The 16,395-nt window shown below is 41.1% G+C and overlaps 2 protein-coding genes across 3 annotated transcripts in view; both read right to left on the bottom strand.

The window, feature by feature from the left end:
• Positions 1 to 3,747: 3,747 nt before the first annotated feature.
• On the bottom strand, positions 3,748 to 14,287 carry slc25a20 (solute carrier family 25 member 20). The gene is made up of 9 exons (XM_081385094.1): positions 13,531 to 14,287; positions 13,047 to 13,139; positions 11,118 to 11,245; positions 10,625 to 10,715; positions 10,381 to 10,498; positions 5,645 to 5,717; positions 5,445 to 5,554; positions 5,114 to 5,238; positions 3,748 to 4,212 (listed from the first exon to the last, which is right to left on the bottom strand). The coding sequence occupies exons 1-9, from the start codon at positions 13,630 to 13,632 to the stop codon at positions 4,150 to 4,152; spliced, it is 903 nt and encodes a 300-aa protein (XP_081241220.1). The 5' UTR covers positions 13,633 to 14,287; the 3' UTR covers positions 3,748 to 4,149.
• A 464-nt stretch (positions 14,288 to 14,751) lies between these two features.
• nckipsd (NCK interacting protein with SH3 domain) overlaps positions 14,752 to 16,395 on the bottom strand; it is a gene marked incomplete at its 5' end in the record, with an annotated part of 20,861 nt that continues 19,217 nt past the window's right edge. For both annotated transcript variants that reach the window (XM_081385091.1, XM_081385092.1), the window contains one exon: positions 14,752 to 15,260. In XM_081385091.1, coding sequence (XP_081241217.1) covers positions 15,060 to 15,260 — 201 coding nt within the window. In that variant the 3' untranslated portion in view covers positions 14,752 to 15,059. The remainder of the gene's footprint in view (positions 15,261 to 16,395) is intronic.

The raw sequence follows: 16,395 nt of genomic DNA, 5'->3' as shown, positions 1-16,395 counted from the left end.
TAATAAAATACAAAGTGTGTTTGTGTGCTTGTAATATTTGAGAGTGAAAAACTCAACTGCAAATTGAAAATCCAATCACTGTGTTCACCAGTGGAGTTTTGCTGGCATCCAATGGGGAAAGTCTGGTACTGCGCCCAAACAAAATCTTACTGAAAGCTCATTTTTTGAGATATCATCCTCAAATTCGGAACACAATCTGTTTAGATTTATGGCTTTGAATGTATATCAGTTTTAGAGTTCCAAATGTTTAATAAAATATATATTTTATATAAAATATTGATTATAATGTTCATAAATTTTTTTCATAAACTTAAACTTCTATAACATTTTTTTGGTTGCACTTTTTAAAACAATTTCACTTTAACAACAATCTGCCAAGGGTCTTATTTAAAATGAGACCAAACTTAAGTATTTTCTCCCAAGCATAACATTTTTATGAGAGTTTTTTGACTTGGACATTTTTGTCCCTTTTAGACCTATGTGTAAGTTTTTTTTTTTGTTTTTTTTTTATGTTAACTGCATGAATTTTGGGACAGGTGTCTATTTTTATTGTAATTTTACTATTTCACCCCCATTTCATTTAAAAAATAAAATAAAATTTGCACTAGTTACACAAAATACTTATTTATATTTTATATAAAATATTGATTATAATGTTCATAAATATTTTTCATAAACTTAAACTTCTATAACATTTTTTTTTTGGTTGCACTTTTTTCACTTCAACAACAATCTGCCAAGGGTCTTCTTTAAAATGAGACCAAACTTAAGTATTTGCTCCCAAGCGTAACATTTTTATGAGAGTTTTTTGACTTGGACATTTTTGTTTGGACAAAGTTTTTTTTTTTTTTTTTTTTTGTTAATGTTAACTGCATGAATTTTGAGCTATTATAGAGCCAGCTGGATAAATTATGCAATGATAATTGTATGCGTGTGTTGGTATGGATGTCAGAGTGTGGTTGGTATGTGTGTTATAAAAAAAAAAAAATGTGTTTGTGTGCATGTGTGTGCTTGTAGTATTGAGAGAGAAAACCTCAACTGCAAATAACAAAGCCAATCACTGTGTTCACCAGTGGAGTTTTGCTGGGATCCAATGGGGAAAGTTTGGTACTGCGCCCAAACAAAATCTTAGTGAAAGCTCATTTTTTGAGATATCAACCTAAATTTTGGAACACAACTTATTTAGATTTATGGCTTTGATTTTCTAGCCGTTTTAGAGTTCAACTTGTTTCATAAAATATATATTTTATATAAAATAATATTTCATATAAATAATTTTCATAAACTTAAACCTATATAACTTTTTTTTTATTTACTTATAAAAAAAATTGAACTTCAACAATAATCTGCCAAAGGGAATTCTTTAAAATGATACCAAAGTTAAGTCTGTGCTCCCAAGCTTCAACTATTTATGACAGTTTTTTGACATGGACATTTTTATCCTCTTTGGACCTATGAGTAACTTTTTTAAATTGATGCACAAGGGTTAAATACCCAGTCATACACTCACACGCACTGTTGGGCTTTTTTTGTGCACGCAACATGAAACTAGGGAAAGTGTGGTGGCTGCTTCTTTCACAGGATTTTGGCTGCCCTATTTTACCCTAACCCCAGATGGCGCTGTTTGCAACTCTCTCAAAGCTTTGAATCTATTTCCGAAACAATTAGGGAAAAGCCTCAGTGCCTCATGAGGCTTTATTTGCCCATCCCTAACAAACACACAGACATCAAGATTCAGCATATGAATCTCAACAATGGTGACATGCTTCATGCTGCAATGCATGATGGGAGCCAATTTAGTATAAAACTCATGGCTCCCATCATGCATTGTGGTACGAAGCATGTCACCATTGTTGAGATTCATATGCTGAAAAACTTGCCATATTGTATTTAAAAATAAAAATTCAGAGAGTCTGATCCTATGCAACAAAGTTGTGTTGGTGAATATACTTCCGCCTGTCCCGCGCACAGTTTGAGGACCTGTTGTCCCGCATCGGAGCGAGGATCACCCTCGCCCTCACCCACATAATCTGTGATTTATTTTTGTTTTGATGATAAATGGAGCCAGCCTCCAAAAGTAATTAACCTGTCTGTGTTTTTTTTTTTCTCACACAACACCGTCCAGACATGAACTATGTTCTTATACACTAAAGTATATTGGTTGTCTTTGCATTAGAATAATAATGTTTCATATAATCTAGATTTAGATATGGAATAAATAGCATTCAATTCAAAATGAATATGTCTCATATATTGAAATCAAGTTTTTATGTGATAAAAGATTTGCTTTGTTTTTACTTCACCACGTGACAGCAGCAAGCAGGCTCCTGATTGGTTAACGTGGCACGAACAGACGCCAAAGTTCCGATTTTTCAACTCGGGCGTCAGACGCGAACTGGACGCGCGAATGGGGCGAATTCACGTCCACCGTGCCAAACGCCCCATTCGCGCCACATGCCCTCCAGACCTGCATAAATGCGTCTTTACATTGACTAAATAATTGGTGTGAACGCAGCTGATGGCTGCTCTGTCAAGTCCTCGTCGTCGGTTAGGAACCTGGGTGTGCTCTTTGATACCAATCTTTCATTTGAAAGTCACGTGTCTAATATCTGTAAAACCGCATTCTTCCATCTCAAAAAAACACTCCCCATAAATCCTGATGTACTCGTTACATCATAAGAAGAATGGCGTCTACGCTAATATTAATATCTCTGTTTATCCGAGGTTTACTGAAGTCCGCCGGATCCAGGCCGTATCCAGATCAGATGGTGGATCTGCACCTGGACCAAACCTTGACACATCCCTGAAGTGCCAGCCTCATCAGCCCTGTGAAGGCCTCATCGACACGACCAATCTGACCTCTGACCTGTAACGCTGCCTGGATCATAATCATACACTGTTCGCTCGTTGGCCAGAGGAGAACTGAGTGACTGAGCCTGGGTTCTCCCAAGGTGTTTTTCTCCATTCTGTCACCTGATGGAGTTTGGGTTCCTCGCCACTGTTGCCTTGGCTTTTGGCTTGCTTAGTTGGGGACATTTAATATTCAACAATATTATTAATCTGCCTTATTAAGGTGGACAATGACGCAATTTTCTTCTAGAAAGAAACTTTGTTGTATTAATTTCATGTTGTCACTGTGAAGCTGCTTTGATACAATCTGTACTGTAAAAAGCGCTATATAAATAAAGGTGACTTGACTTGACATAAAAAGACAAGAGTCAAACTGGCCAACTAAATGACACACTGATCACCATAATGGTAACCAACATTTCCACTAAAACATCAACATCTAAACCTCTGTTATTTATCAAAAAGAACTCCTGTAGATGAATGGCAGAAACAAAGTCAATTTGGTTATTAATAAGTGAAGCTGGCATTGATGTTTGTGGAGTTGTTTAATCCTCCTCTGCTGAGATCGAGAGATTTAATTTCTTCTTTTATCTTCAGTTGATTTCGTCCAAGACTGGCTGAAGTAATCACTTAATCGATCTCTTAATTATCTCATTAACTTTAACTCTGATTCAGAGTTTATTTAACACTATGTACTCTGAGGAGAGAGTTCATCTAACTCTGAGGATTTTGCTGTGTAAAAGTCAATTTATGAGATTGAAATTATGATATAAATGCGGTTTATTAAATTAAAGTCGTAATTATGGCATAAATAGTTGAAATTATGATATAAAATAGATTTAGAGGTAAGATAACATGAGGACAGAGGCGGGAAACACAAATCAATACAACATCATATGAAAATGATCAATATACATTTATTTATGTACATGATGTAAGTGATAATAACTGAGAATTAAACATAATGAACAAAACAATTAAAGAAACAGGCCTTGACTGTGTACTGGATTCCTGTCATGAGGGCGAAGGCAGAGACTGTATAAACGTGCTCATGTACAGACAGAGGTTTACGGTTCATGGGTTTTACATGATAAACATTCCGTTTCCCTGAAGGCAGAAATCGGTTCACAGTCTGCTATAAGGCACTATTACAGATTAAAATCCTCTCAGATAAATCATAAAGCAGCGAGACATTCATTAACATGTGCTATAGTCCATCAGGTTGCTCTGTCGGGACCGTCCCGTGCCAATCTGTGCGCCGGCTCACACGCGTGTTCTGGTGTCACTTCTGGCTCTGGATCACAGATTTGGAGCCATCCAGTTCAGAAACTTCATGGCCACTTCAAAGCCCAGAAAACAGGCCTGAGGGAAACGGGGAACAGTGTTATTGACCTGCGGGAACTGGGACAGATCATTGACTTTATTGAGCTGTCCAGGTCACACTTCCTGTGCAAGCCTCGGGTTGATCAGAATCATGATAGTTTGAAATTATGACATAAAGGTAATTGATTAAATTAAAAAATCATAATTATAAGATATATTTTTTTTATTTGTGACAAAAATAATTAGGAGATAAAAAGTTACAATTATGATATAAAAATGATTTATTAAATTAGTCATAATTATGAGATAAAAATGATTTATTAAATTAGTCATAATTATGAGATTAAAATGTGAAATTATGACATAAAAAGCAAACTATTAAAAATAAGTTTCATTTATGAGATAAACAGTGGAAGTTATGACATAAGTGAATTATTCAATTAAAGTCGTAATTATGAGATAAAATGTGGAAATTGTTTATTTATTTGTCATAATTGACTTTTATCTCACAATTATGGTTTGCCAAAGAAGGGTTTATTTTCTTATGTGGCAGAAATGGGAAAAGAAAAAAATGTGATTAAAATACAATATATTTTAAGAAAATAAATCTTATTTTTTTATTCCATGAAGCTTTTTTTTGTGACATGTTATGATGAAAAGTTTTAAAATGTGTCTTTATTCATTATGTAGTGGTATTGATTATTTGTTCATTTACGGTGATTTAAATGGAAGAATTATAGCATCACCAAAAGCAAGGAGAGAAATTTGTGAGAATTGAAGGGGGAAAAAAAGAGTGAAATGAAAGAGTTGGGCGGTAAAAAGAGAGAAATCTGAGGCAGTTTGACCCTCAGGGGACCCTGTAGCGTTGAGTGCGTCGTACCGTGTGTGTGTGTGTGTGTGTGTGTGTGTGAGTGACCCTGTAGTGTTTAGTGCGTCGTACCGCATTAGCTGGAAACGCTCTGAGCATCACAGCACTGAAGCCCTTGTAGAGCGAGCCGATGCCCTCCTCACGCACCAGCTCTCGCAGGACGTCCCGGAACCCGTTCGGATACTTGCCTTCAGGAGCTGCGGATCAACACACACACTGTCACTCACACTCACTCACTCACTAACACACACACACACACACACACACACACACACACACACACACACACACAGTCAAACCTTCCGCACACAGAGCCAACAGATCCTGAAGCATGTCACGCATCTCACGCTCACACACACAAACACACACGCACTCACGCAAACATACTCTTATACACACTCACCGGTCTGGAAACGAGACTTCAGCACGTCGGGAGGAATCGCCACGGCCCAATTGAAGATCCCCGCCATTCCACCAGCAAAGAGGATGCTGGGAACGCTGAGCTCTGTCGGACTGTTGATTACACACACACACACACACACACACACATGAGATCGGACAGATGGATCGAGTGATAAGCGTTGGTCATGTGACCCGACTGACCTCTTGCCCTCCGGCGTGAGAGAGTACTTCAGCCACTCGTACGTCATGAAGTACATTCCACTGGCCGGCACATCTGAGACACAGAGTGACAGCTGTCAATCATCTGACATCACATCAAACTAATGTCTAATGTTTGTGTAGTTTTTCAACTAATATTTATAATTCATTTCAGCTTTATTTCAATTAAAGGAAATGTTTTTAATAGTTTTAGTTTCTTAGTTAACAATTTAACGCTGGTTCATCTAATGTTGACAAATGAAAACTTATTGTAAAGAGTCACTATTAAAATAACATGATAACAAATACCAGTTTGCAACTGTTTTTGAACAAATAAAATAAGTTGAAGCACATGTTGACGGTAACGCGGATAAACTGTAACGCGGATAAACTGTAACGTGGATAAACTGTAACGAGGATAAAGAGTAACGAGGATAAACTGTAACGAGGATAAACTGTAACGAGGATAAACTGTAACGAGGATAAATTGTAACGAGGATAAACTGTGGCGAGGATAAAGATTAACGAGGATAAACTGTAACGTGGATAAACAGTAACGAGGATAAACTGTAACGAGGATAAACTGTAACGAGGATGAACTGTGACGAGGATGAACTGTGACGAGGATAAAGAGTAACGTGGATAAACTGTAACGCGGATAAACTGTGACGAGGATAAAGAGTAACGAGGATAAACTGTAACGCGGATAAACTGTAACGTGGATAAACTGTAACGTGGATAAAGAGTAACGAGGATAAACTGTAACGAGGATAAACTGTAACGAGGATAAACTGTGACGAGGATAAAGAGTAACGTGGATAAACTGTAACGCGGATAAACTGTAACGTGGATAAACTGTAACGAGGATAAAGAGTAACGAGGATAAACTGTAACGAGGATAAACTGTAACGAGGATAAAGAGTAACGAGGATAAACTGTGACGAGGATAAAGAGTAACGTGGATAAACTGTAACGCGGATAAACTGTAACGTGGATAAACTGTAACGAGGATAAAGAGTAACGAGGATAAACTGTAACGAGGATAAACTGTAACGAGGATAAACTGTAACGAGGATAAATTGTAACGAGGATAAACTGTGGCGAGGATAAAGATTAACGAGGATAAACTGTAACGTGGATAAACAGTAACGAGGATAAACTGTAACGAGGATAAACTGTAACGAGGATAAACTGTGACGAGGATGAACTGTGACGAGGATAAAGAGTAACGTGGATAAACTGTAACGCGGATAAACTGTGACGAGGATAAACTGTGACGAGGATAAACTGTGACGAGGATAAACTGTGACGAGGATAAACTGTAACACGGATAAACTAACACGAATAAACTGTAACGCGGATAAACTGTAATGAGGATAAACTTTGACGAGGATAAACTGTGACAAGAATAAACTGTGACGAGGATAAACAGTAACGAGGATAAACTGTAACGAGGATAAACTGTAACACGGATAAACTGTAACGCAGATAAACTGTAATGAGGATAAACTTTGACGAGGTAAACTGTGACAAGGATAAACTGTAACGAGGATAAACAGTAATGAGGATAAACTTTGACGAGGTAAACTGTGACAAGGATAAACTGTAACGAGGATAAAAAGTAATGAGGATAAACTTTGACGAGGTAAACTGTGACAAGGATAAACTGTAACGAGGATAAACAGTAACGAGGATAAACTGTAACGAGGATAAATTGTAACGAGGATAAACTGTGACGCGGATAAACTGTGACGAGGATAAACTGTGATGAGGATAAACTGTGACGAGGATAAAGAGTAACGAGGATAAACTGTAACGAGGATAAACTGTAACGTGGATAAACTGTAACGAGGATAAACTGTAACGAGGATAAACTGTGACGAGGATAAACAGTAACGCGGATAAACTGTAAGGAGGATAAACTGTGACGAGGATAAACTGTGACGAGGATAAAGAGTAACAAGGATAAACTGTAACGAGGATAAACTGTAACGTGGATAAACTGTAACGAGGATAAACTGTAACGAGGATAAACTGTAACGAGGATAAACTGTAACGAGGATAAACTGTGACGAGGATAAACTGTGACGCGGATAAACTGTAAGGAGGATAAACTGTAAGGAGGATAAAGAGTAACGAGGATAAACAGTGACGAGGATAAACTGTAACGTTGATAAACTGTAACGAGGATAAAGAGTAACGAGGATAAACTGTAACGTGGATAAACTGTAACGAGGATAAACTGTGACGAGGATAAAGAGTAACGAGGATAAACAGTAACGAGGATAAACTGTAACGAGGATAAACTGTAACGAGGATAAACTGTGACGTGGATAAGCTGTAACGTGAATAAACTGTAACGAGGATAAACTAACGCGGATAAACTGTAACGCGGATAAACTGTAACGTGGATAAACTAACGAGGATAAACTGTGACGAGGATAAAGAGTAACGAGGATAAACTGTGACGAGGATAAAGAGTAACGAGGATAAACAGTAACGAGGATAAACTGTAACGAGGATAAACTGTGACGAGGATAAAGAGTAACGAGGATAAAGAGTAACGAGGATAAACTGTAACGAGGATAAACTAACGAGGATAAACTGTGACGAGGATAAACTGTGACGAGGATAAACTGTGACGAGGATAAAGAGTAACGCGGATAAACTGTAACGAGGATGAACTGTGACGAGGATAAAGAGTAACGCGGATAAACTGTAACGAGGATAAACTAACGAGGATAAACTGTGACGAGGATAAACTGTAACGAGGATAAACTGTGACGAGGATAAACTGTGACGAGGATAAACTGTAACGAGGATGAACTGTAACGAGGATGAACTGTGACGAGGATAAAGAGTAACGAGGATGAACTGTAACGAGGATGAACTGTAACGAGGATAAACTGTGACGAGGATAAACTGTAACGAGGATGAACTGTAACGAGGATAAACTGTGACGAGGATAAACTGTAACGAGGATGAACTGTAACAAGGATAAACTGTGACGAGGATAAACAGTAACGAGGATAAACTGTAACGAGGATGAACTGTGACGAGGATAAAGAGTAACGCGGATAAACTGTAACGAGGATAAACTAACGAGGATAAACTGTGACGAGGATAAACTGTAACGAGGATAAACTGTGACGAGGATAAACTGTGACGAGGATAAACTTTGACGAGGATAAACTGTGACGAGGATAAAGAGTAACGAGGATAAACTGTAACGAGGATAAACTGTGACGAGGATAAACTGTGACGCGGATAAACTGTGACGAGGATAAACTGTGACGAGGATAAACTGTGACGCGGATAAACTGTAACGAGGATAAACTGTGACGAGGATAAACTGTGACGAGGATAAAGAGTAACGCGGATAAACTGTAACGAGGATAAACTGTGACGAGGATAAACTGTGACGAGGATAAAGAGTAACGCGGATAAACTGTGACGAGGATAAACTGTGACGAGCATAAACTGTGACGCGGATAAAGAGTAACGAGGATAAACTGTAACAAGGATAAACTAACGAGGATAAACTGTAACGAGGATAAACTGTAACGAGGATAAACTGTAACACGGATAAACTAACATGGATAAACTGTAACGAGGATAAAGAGTAACGCGGATAAACTGTAACACGGATAAACTGTAACGAGGATAAAGAGTAACGCGGATAAACTGTAACGAGGATAAACTGTAACGCGGATAAACTGTAACGAGGATAAACTAACGAGGATAAACTGTGACGAGGATAAACTGTAACGAGGATAAACTGTGACGAGGATAAACTGTGACGAGGATAAAGAGTAACGCGGATAAACTGTAACGCGGATAAACTGTCACGAGGATAAAGAGTAACGCGGATAAACTGTAACGCGGATAAACTGTAACGAGGATAAAGAGTAACGAGGATAAACAGTAACGAGGATAAAGAGTAACGAGGATAAACTGTAACGAGGATAAACTGTAACGAGGATAAACTGTAACGCGGATAAACTGTAACGAGGATAAAGAGTAACGCGGATAAACTGTAACGAGGATAAACTGTAACGCGGATAAACAGTAACGAGGATAAACTGTAACGCAGATAAACTGTAACGAGGATAAAGAGTAACGCGGATAAACTGTAACGCGGATAAACTGTAACGCGGATAAACTGTAACGAGGATAAACTGTGACGAGGATAAACAGTAACGAGGATAAACTGTAACGAGGATAAAGAGTAACGAGGATAAAGAGTAACGTGGATAAACTGTAACGAGGATAAAGAGTAACGCGGATAAACTGTAACGAGGATAAAGAGTAACGCGGATAAACTGTAATGAGGATAAACTGTAACGAGGATAAACTGTGACGAGGATAAACTGTGACGAGGATAAACAGTAACGTGGATAAACTGTAACGAGGATAAACTGACGAGGATAAACTGTAACGAGGATAAACTGTGACGAGGATAAACTGTGATGACGATAAACAGTAACGAGGATAAAGAGTAACGCGGATAAACTGTAACGCGGATAAACTGTAACGAGGATAAACTGTAACGAGGATAAACTGTAAGGCGGATAAACTGTAACATGGATAAACTGTAACGAGGATAAACTGTAACGAGGATAAACTTTAAGGCGGATAAACTGTAACGAGGATAAACTGTAACGCGGATAAACTGTAACGAGGATAAACTGTAACGCGGATAAACTGTAACGAGGATAAAGAGTAATTTTCTCATTCACCTCTCATGAGTGTCAGAGCCGTGCCTTTATAGATGCTGCGGAGGCCGTTCTCTCTGTACAGCTGCTTCACACAGTCCATCGGCCCCGAGTACTTCACCTCTCCAGTCGCTGCCTGGATCTGCACATGCGCGCACACACACACACACACACACACACACACACACACACACACACACACACACACGTCATTTACACACACACACGGTTCACATGTGGAATAGTGAAGCACATGTGTGTCTCTCACCTGCAGGAGGCATTTGATTCTCTCTCCTGGAGCCATGATGGCCGTGGTGAAAACACCTGAGAGCATACCGGCCGCGAACAGCTGCGGATACCTGAAACACACACACACACACACACACACACACACACACACACACACACACACACAAACAAACAGATACACCCCCCCCCCCCACACACACACACACACAAACAAGCAAACAGATACACACCCCACACACACTCAAACAAACAAACAGATACACCCCCCCACACACACACACACAAACAAACAGATACACACCCCACACACACACACAAACAAACAAACAGATACACACCCCACACACACAGATACACACCACACACACAAATTTATCTCATAATTATGACCTTTTGACTTTTTAATCTCATGCATGATTATGTTTCTAATTTGGCATTAATGGCTTCTATTTGCTTCACCCCAAATCAAGAGGATAATAACTGAATGAATCTGATCATCATCAGCGCCTCACGTCAGAGCGTCGTCCGGGGTCTTCTGCTGGAGCTTCTTCCCGAGGCCGAATCCGAAGAAGCAGACGGCGAACATGGGCGTGACTCCGATGATGGGGGCCGCCATGCCCTTATAGAGCCCTCGCAGACCCTGAGAGAGACAGACAGGTGCAGTGAGACAGAGGCAGTGAGACAGGTGAGGTGAGACAGACGCAGTGAGACAGGCGCAGTGAGACAGGCGCAGTGAGACAGGCGCAGTGAGACAGGTGCAGTGAGACAGAGGCAGTGAGACAGGTGAGGTGAGACAGACGCAGTGAGACAGGCGCAGTGAGACAGGCGCAGTGAGACAGACGCAGTGAGACAGGTGAGGTGAGACAGACGCAGTGAGACAGACGCAGTGAGACAGGTGCAGTGAGACAGGTGCAGTGAGACAGGCGCAGTGAGACAGGCGCAGTGAGACAGGTGAGGTGAGACAGACGCAGTGAGACAGACGCAGTGAGACAGGTGCAGTGAGACAGGCGCAGTGAGACAGGCGCAGTGAGACAGACGCAGTGAGACAGGTGAGGTGAGACAGACGCAGTGAGACAGACCCAGTGAAAAAGGTGCAGTGAGACAGGTGCAGTGAGACAGGTGAGGTGAGACAGACGCAGTGAGACAGGTGCAGTGAGACAGGTGAGGTGAGACAGACGCAGTGAGACAGACCCAGTGAAACAGGTGCAGTGAGACAGGTGCAGTGAGACAGAGGCAGTGAGACAGGTGAGGTGAGACAGACGCAGTGAGACAGGTGCAGTGAGACAGGCGCAGTGAGACAGGTGCAGTGAGACAGGCGCAGTGAGACAGACGCAGTGAGACAGGTGCAGTGAGACAGAGGCAGTGAGACAGAGGCAGTGAGACAGAGGCAGTGAGACAGGCGCAGTGAGACAGGCGCAGTGAGACAGACGCAGTGAGACAGGTGCAGTGAGACAGGCGCAGTGAGACAGAGGCAGTGAGACAGGTGAGGTGAGATAGACACAGTGAGACAGGTGCAGTGAGACAGACGCAGTGAGACAGGTGCAGTGAGACAGGTGCAGTGAGACAGAGGCAGTGAGACAGGTGAGGTGAGACAGGTGAGGTGAGACAGACGCAGTGAGACAGGTGCAGTGAGACAGGCGCAGTGAGACAGGTGAGGTGAGACAGACGCATTGAGACAGGTGCAGTGAGACAGACGCAGTGAGACAGGTGCAGTGAGACAGACGCAGTGAGACAGGTGCAGTGAGACAGACGCAGTGAGACAGACGCAGTGAGACAGACGCAGTGAGACAGACGCAGTGAGACAGACGCAGTGAGACAGGTGAGGTGAGACAGGTGCAGTGAGACAGACGCAGTGAGACAGGTGCAGTGAGACAGGTGAGGTGAGACAGACGCAGTGAGACAGGTGCAGTGAGACAGACGCAGTGAGACAGGTGCAGTGAGATAGACGCAGTGAGACAGGTGCAGTGAGACAGGTGAGGTGAGACAGGTGCAGTGAGACAGATGCAGTGAGACAGGTGCGGTGAGACAGGTGCGGTGAGACAGGTGCAGTGAGACAGGTGCAGTGAGACAGACGCAGTGAGACAGGTGCAGTGAGACAGGTGAGGTGAGACAGACACAGTGAGACAGACGCAGTGAGACAGACGCAGTGAGACAGGTGCAGTGAGACAGGCGCAGTGAGACAGGTGAGGTGAGACAGACGCAGTGAGACAGACGCAGTGAGACAGGTGAGGTGAGACAGGTGAGGTGAGACAGGTGCAGTGAGACAGGTGCAGTGAGACAGACGCAGTGAGACAGGTGCAGTGAGACAGGTGAGGTGAGACAGACGCAGTGAGACAGACGCAGTGAGACAGACGCAGTGAGACAGGTGAGGTGAGACAGACGCAGTGAGACAGACGCAGTGAGACAGGTGAGGTGAGACAGGTGCAGTGAGACACTCCCACCTCTTTCGCCAGGGTTTTCTTGCAGCAGTCGAAGGTCCCCCTGTAAAGCGCAGATTCACCTGGCCGGGGTTTGGGCTGCGTCTGCAGTCGCACCTGCGCATGATCACAGGGAAACACACCGTTCAATAAGACACTACTGACCACACAAACAGATCCAGGTCAAAGGTCACAAATCCAGGGGTTATCTCAAACACCCTCACTGACAATAACACGTGTACACACAACTTATAACATATAAAGGCTTCCTGTGTTCCTCTTCAAAATTCCATTCTTTTCCAGGCTCAAATTTTCCAAACTTCTCTGTAGATTCTTCAGACCAAATTTAACATAAACAGAAACACATCTACAGATGACTGTACATCCCTAAAATAATGCTGTATGACTAATATGACAGCAAGGACTAATACTTTGGCCTTGATAATATCCAGCGAACACTAAACAAACTAATAATGAAAATAAGCTGAATAATAATGAACGTTGTTACTTTGATGGTGTCCAGCGGGTGTCCAGCGAACACTAGGCAAACTCCCCCGAAGCCGCCGGCGAAGAAGTTCTTCATCGGGCTGATGGGCTGCGGCTTCGACATGATCGGCTCGGTCCGGCGAGTCAGAGAGGAATCAGTGTGTGTGTCTGAGAGAAACACAAAGACGGACTAATGACAGATAGACAGGTGTTTTCAGCGGCGAGTCTCAGCCGTGACCTTTCACACACATACACACACACACACACACACACACACACACACACACACCCGGAACTATTTCACCGACGGACCGCAGCACTGGAACGGGTGGAGCTTAGCAGATCATAATTTGCACAATAACTAACTCTTCGCTTATATATAATAACTATATATTTTGTATTTTTAATTAGATCTATCAAAAGTTTGTCCTTGCTATTCTTCATATGATGGTTCAGACCGCTGCTAAATCATCACAGAAGCGGCTCTAATAACATTTCGACTTTGCATCTCATATGACCTACTGTCATAATTTTGTCTTTTTATGTCATAATTTCGACGTTCATCTCATAAATGAATTAGCATGTCATACTTTTGACATCAAAAACATTTCATTTCATAGATAACTTAGTAGCTTAGTAGTAGTATTTAGATATACAAAAGCATGATTATTTTCTTATGTGGATAAAATGTCTTCCATACAATATACATTATAGGTTTAAAAAAACACACACAGACACACTGCATTAGGACAGCAGCATTTTAATAAATGTTAATTATCATTATATTATTTTTAATTATTTGAATTAATAACTTTTCAGTTATAACATAACTATTTTAATCAGAGATCTATCAAAAGTTTGTCCTTGTTATTCATGTATAGATGATTGTTGCCGCTGCTAAATTTAATATTTGGATTAATATTAATCTTCAACCATTTAATATTCAACAACATTATTGACGATGACGCAATTTTCTTTTAGAAACAAACTTTGTTTCTAATTTTCCTGTTATCACTGTGAAGCTGCTTTGATAATCTGCTATATAAATAAAGGAGACTTGACTAAATCAGCATATAATTGTCTCTGTCATAATTTCGACTTTGCATCTCATAAATGACTTTGTCATCATTTAGACTTTTTTTTGTCAGAATTTATATACAAAAGCATATTTTTTTTCTTATGTGGAAAATATGGCTTCCATACAATATACATTACAGGTTTAGAAGAATCACACACACACATCTTCGGGTGCATTAGGAGGATAGCAGCATTTATTAGTCTTTCACCGTTAAGAAAATATATGGTTACGTTTCCCTTCTGAACACAAACCCAAAAGAGGAAAAATAGATCATTTAGCAGTGAGACACACAGATCAATGCATTAATACTGTAAACTCATATTCCACGAACCGGCGAGTGTAGTTAGGGCTCTCGTTAGAGGGTTAGCGTTATTGATCAGAGGGTCAAAGGTCACTAATGGAACTGGATGATACGAACACGTTCTAAGCGGCTAGTGAAGGGTTAGCAGTAAGACTAGCAGGTTGAACACTGATCAGATGTGAGGAAACTCCTGGTAGATCTGCTGCACGATGAGTCTGTCCATCTGTCCGCTGGCTCCCGGATCCTTCCCACAATCCTCCTCTCCCAGAATCCTCTGCAGCGCCGCGCGCAGGTCCGTCAGCCGGTGCCGGTGCTCCAGGTAATCAGTGGAGCGCATGATGTTGAGCATCAGAGACAGATACTCCATCCGCATCTGAAGAGAGAGAGACACGCATCACATGACCCTCACAGCACAGGTCACATGACCCTCACAGCGCAGGTCACATGACCTCTCTCAGCACAGGTCAAGTCTCCATTTATACAGCGCTTTAACAATATAGACTGTCTCAAAGCAGCTTTACAGTGATAACAGGAGATTACAGTACTGAGAGTGTTCAGGCTTTACAGCAGATCTAGAATAATAGTCCAGTCATTTTAAGCCAAAATGGGGGTCAACCGTGAACAAATTGCAACAGAAGCAAACTCAACTGATTTTGTATCCTCAATATGTCCTGAGTAAGGGGGAAAAAGCCCCGACAAGATTCAGCAAGACATGTTCACCTGGCTAGACCCAATGTTTAGATCTGTTGTGGTATCTATGCAAATTAGCACATACGTAATTAGATTATGCACCGTTTGTCCATGTTAACAAACAATTTCATAAAACTTGTAATACATTTTTTGTTTGTTTTGATGTAAGTAATCAACTCAGTCATTTTCATGGTGATATCTAAAGGTTAAAATGTTTTACCCTATTCACGTAAGAAAGAGAATGAGTAGGCGTATGAATAGACTATATTTGGGTCTTTTTCGAAACTTTCCCCTAATGGGATTCTTCGGGGCTTTCCCCCTTACTCAGGACATATTGAGGATACAAAATCAGTTGAGTTTGCTTCTGTTGCAATTTGGTCAACCTTTTTTCCTAAAACGCCTGGACTATAAAGTTATTGTCCAGATAAAGTTAGTTAGATTGATTCACTTCCGTTGTAAAGATCATTAGTTATTAACTTAGCGGCCGCTAACACACACCGTTCTCAGAGAAAACTCTTAATTAACACACTCCGGCCGCTCACTCGCACATTAACAGTGTCTGGAGCTCGAGAACACAAACTTTGAAAAGGTTTCAAGGTGCAAGTGCTGAATTTTTTTTTAAACGTCATCATCTCCGCGCAAACTTCAAAATCGTGAACAGTGAAACCGCTGACGCACATGCGGATTACGTGTTTAGTCTACAGGTGTGCATGCTTGAATATATCTATATATATGTGTGTGTGTGTGTGTGTGCAGGCGTCTAGTCTTTCTTTACAAATTAACCTCAACTAATTACTTTGTCTCGCCTTAAATATTCA

Source organism: Scardinius erythrophthalmus, assembly GCF_964197995.2.
Source record: "Scardinius erythrophthalmus genome assembly, chromosome: 14".
Lineage (NCBI taxonomy): Eukaryota > Metazoa > Chordata > Actinopteri > Cypriniformes > Leuciscidae > Scardinius > Scardinius erythrophthalmus.
Note: the sequence above shows the minus strand (reverse complement) of the source record. Positions and strands in the feature narration are given on the sequence as shown.

Excerpts from the sequence above, each read along its gene's own strand:
- slc25a20 (XM_081385094.1), bottom strand. The coding sequence starts at position 13,632 with ATGTCGAAGCCGCAGCCCATCAGCCCGATGAAGAACTTCTTCGCCGGC. Across the intron at positions 10,499-10,624 it reads GAATCAAATGCCTCCTGCAG|ATCCAGGCAGCGACTGGAGA; the intron begins GTGAGAGACACA and ends GCGCATGTGCAG. Across the intron at positions 5,239-5,444 it reads GAAGTCTCGTTTCCAGACCG|CTCCTGAAGGCAAGTATCCG; the intron begins GTGAGTGTGTAT and ends GTTGATCCGCAG.